General features: G+C 38.7%; 1 protein-coding gene across 1 annotated transcript; it reads right to left on the bottom strand.

The window, feature by feature from the left end:
- Positions 1 to 522: 522 nt before the first annotated feature.
- LOC141551984 (olfactory receptor 1f45-like) lies at positions 523 to 1,466 on the bottom strand. Its single transcript, XM_074284300.1, is given in 2 exon segments — positions 523 to 974; positions 977 to 1,466. Coding segments are annotated over 2 exon segments (942 nt in total).
- Between the last annotated feature and the right edge of the window lie 251 nt (positions 1,467 to 1,717).

Raw genomic sequence — 1,717 nt, 5'->3', positions numbered from 1 at the left:
TTTCAGACAAGATACATGGATTGCTTGTGAAATGGTGAGAAAACTTCTTATATCAATTTTGTATCTGACTTGGTTTCTGCTCAGTGTAACCTACATCCTTAGTTAAGGGTTTTTGAACAAAAGGTAGATAGACAGATGTAGTCCAGCTTCCCAGTCATGTGAGGCTAGGTTTAATTAATGCAGTAACATTTTCCCACAGTTTCCACAACTGAATACAAATTTCTCAAAAGAAAGAAATTGAACTAGATCCACAACTGAATAGAAGGGATCTGAGCCAGATACAGAATTGAGTTGTTAAATGATCTCAGTATGATTCACTAGGATAATCATAATTGCCTCAGTAGAAAAAGCACTAGAACCAGAAATCCTGCCAAATGGTCCAGTTCTGTACTCATCATTTCAGAAAGTCAGGATAGGAACCAATTGACTTCATGTGACACTAGAGAAGACTCCTTGCCAATTTTCTCTCACAGAATTGGGATTGTTTTCTGGGATACCGGTACCAAAGCTAAAAAAGATATCTCATAGTCTTATAATAAATCTTGGTTTCCTAGGGATAAGCCTCCTCAAGGCTCTTTTCATGTCCTTGTTTCTTAGGCTGTAAATAAAAGGGTTCAGCATGGGGATGACAACAGTGTACATCACTGTTGCTGCTGTATCTTTTTGGGCTGTGTGGGTGGATGTGGGGCTGAAGTATACTCTAATGATTGTCCCATAGAAGAGACAGACCACAGTGAGGTGGGATCCACAGGTGGAGAAAACTTTCTGCTTCCCACTCACAGAGGAAATCTTCATTACTGCCATGAAAATATAACCATAAGAAATGAGTATTCCATTGAAGGGGAAAAATACTGTTGGTGCTCTCATTGTGTAGACCATCAAATCATTGATGAAGGTGTCTGAGCAGGCCAACTTCAAAAGGGGACTGAGGTCACAGAAAAAATGAGGAATTTCATTGTGGCCACAGAGAGTCAGGTCAGCAAGAGGGTCTCTGTCAGGGCATTGCCACAGGCGCAAGACCAAGATATTATTATTAAAAAGGCACAAACCTTTGGAGTCATGACTATGTTATAGTGTAGAGGGGCACAAATAGCGACATAACGGTCATAAGCCATGGCGGCAAGGAGGATACTATCGATCCCTGCAAACCAAATATTGAAGAATACTTGTGCCAGGCACCAAGCATAAGGAATCGTTCTATTTTTGGTTATGTGATTATCCAGCATCTTGGGAATGGTGGTGGAGGTGAAGCAGATGTCAACCAAGGACAAGTTACTGAGGAAGAAATACATGGGCATGTGGAGATGAGGGTCACAACTAATAGACATCATAATGAGTAGGTTTCCCATACCTGTGATCACGTACATAAAGAGGAATAGGCAGAACAGGAATCTCTGTTGTTCTGGCTTGTCTGAAAGACCCAAAAGTATGAACTTTGAAATTTCAGACTGATTTCCCCCTTCCATGAGTCTGTATGGAAGCAAGTATAGAAAGAATGAAATAAGAATTTAAAACATCCCCTTCACAATTGATTTGAATGTTTTTGATGAATAATAAATAAAAACAGAATTCGAAGACAAACAGGAGAATGGATACTATGAAATGTTACTTTTCATAGTCTGAGATCTAAAATAAACAAGAAATTGTTAGCAACTTATGTAATATAAGATAGCCATCTTCCAAATGATTATAAAATATAAACAAAAAGTTTTCAGAA

This window comes from Sminthopsis crassicaudata, chromosome 1 (genome assembly GCF_048593235.1).
Source record: "Sminthopsis crassicaudata isolate SCR6 chromosome 1, ASM4859323v1, whole genome shotgun sequence".
NCBI lineage: Eukaryota > Metazoa > Chordata > Mammalia > Dasyuromorphia > Dasyuridae > Sminthopsis > Sminthopsis crassicaudata.
This window is presented reverse-complemented; position numbering and strand designations above follow the sequence as displayed.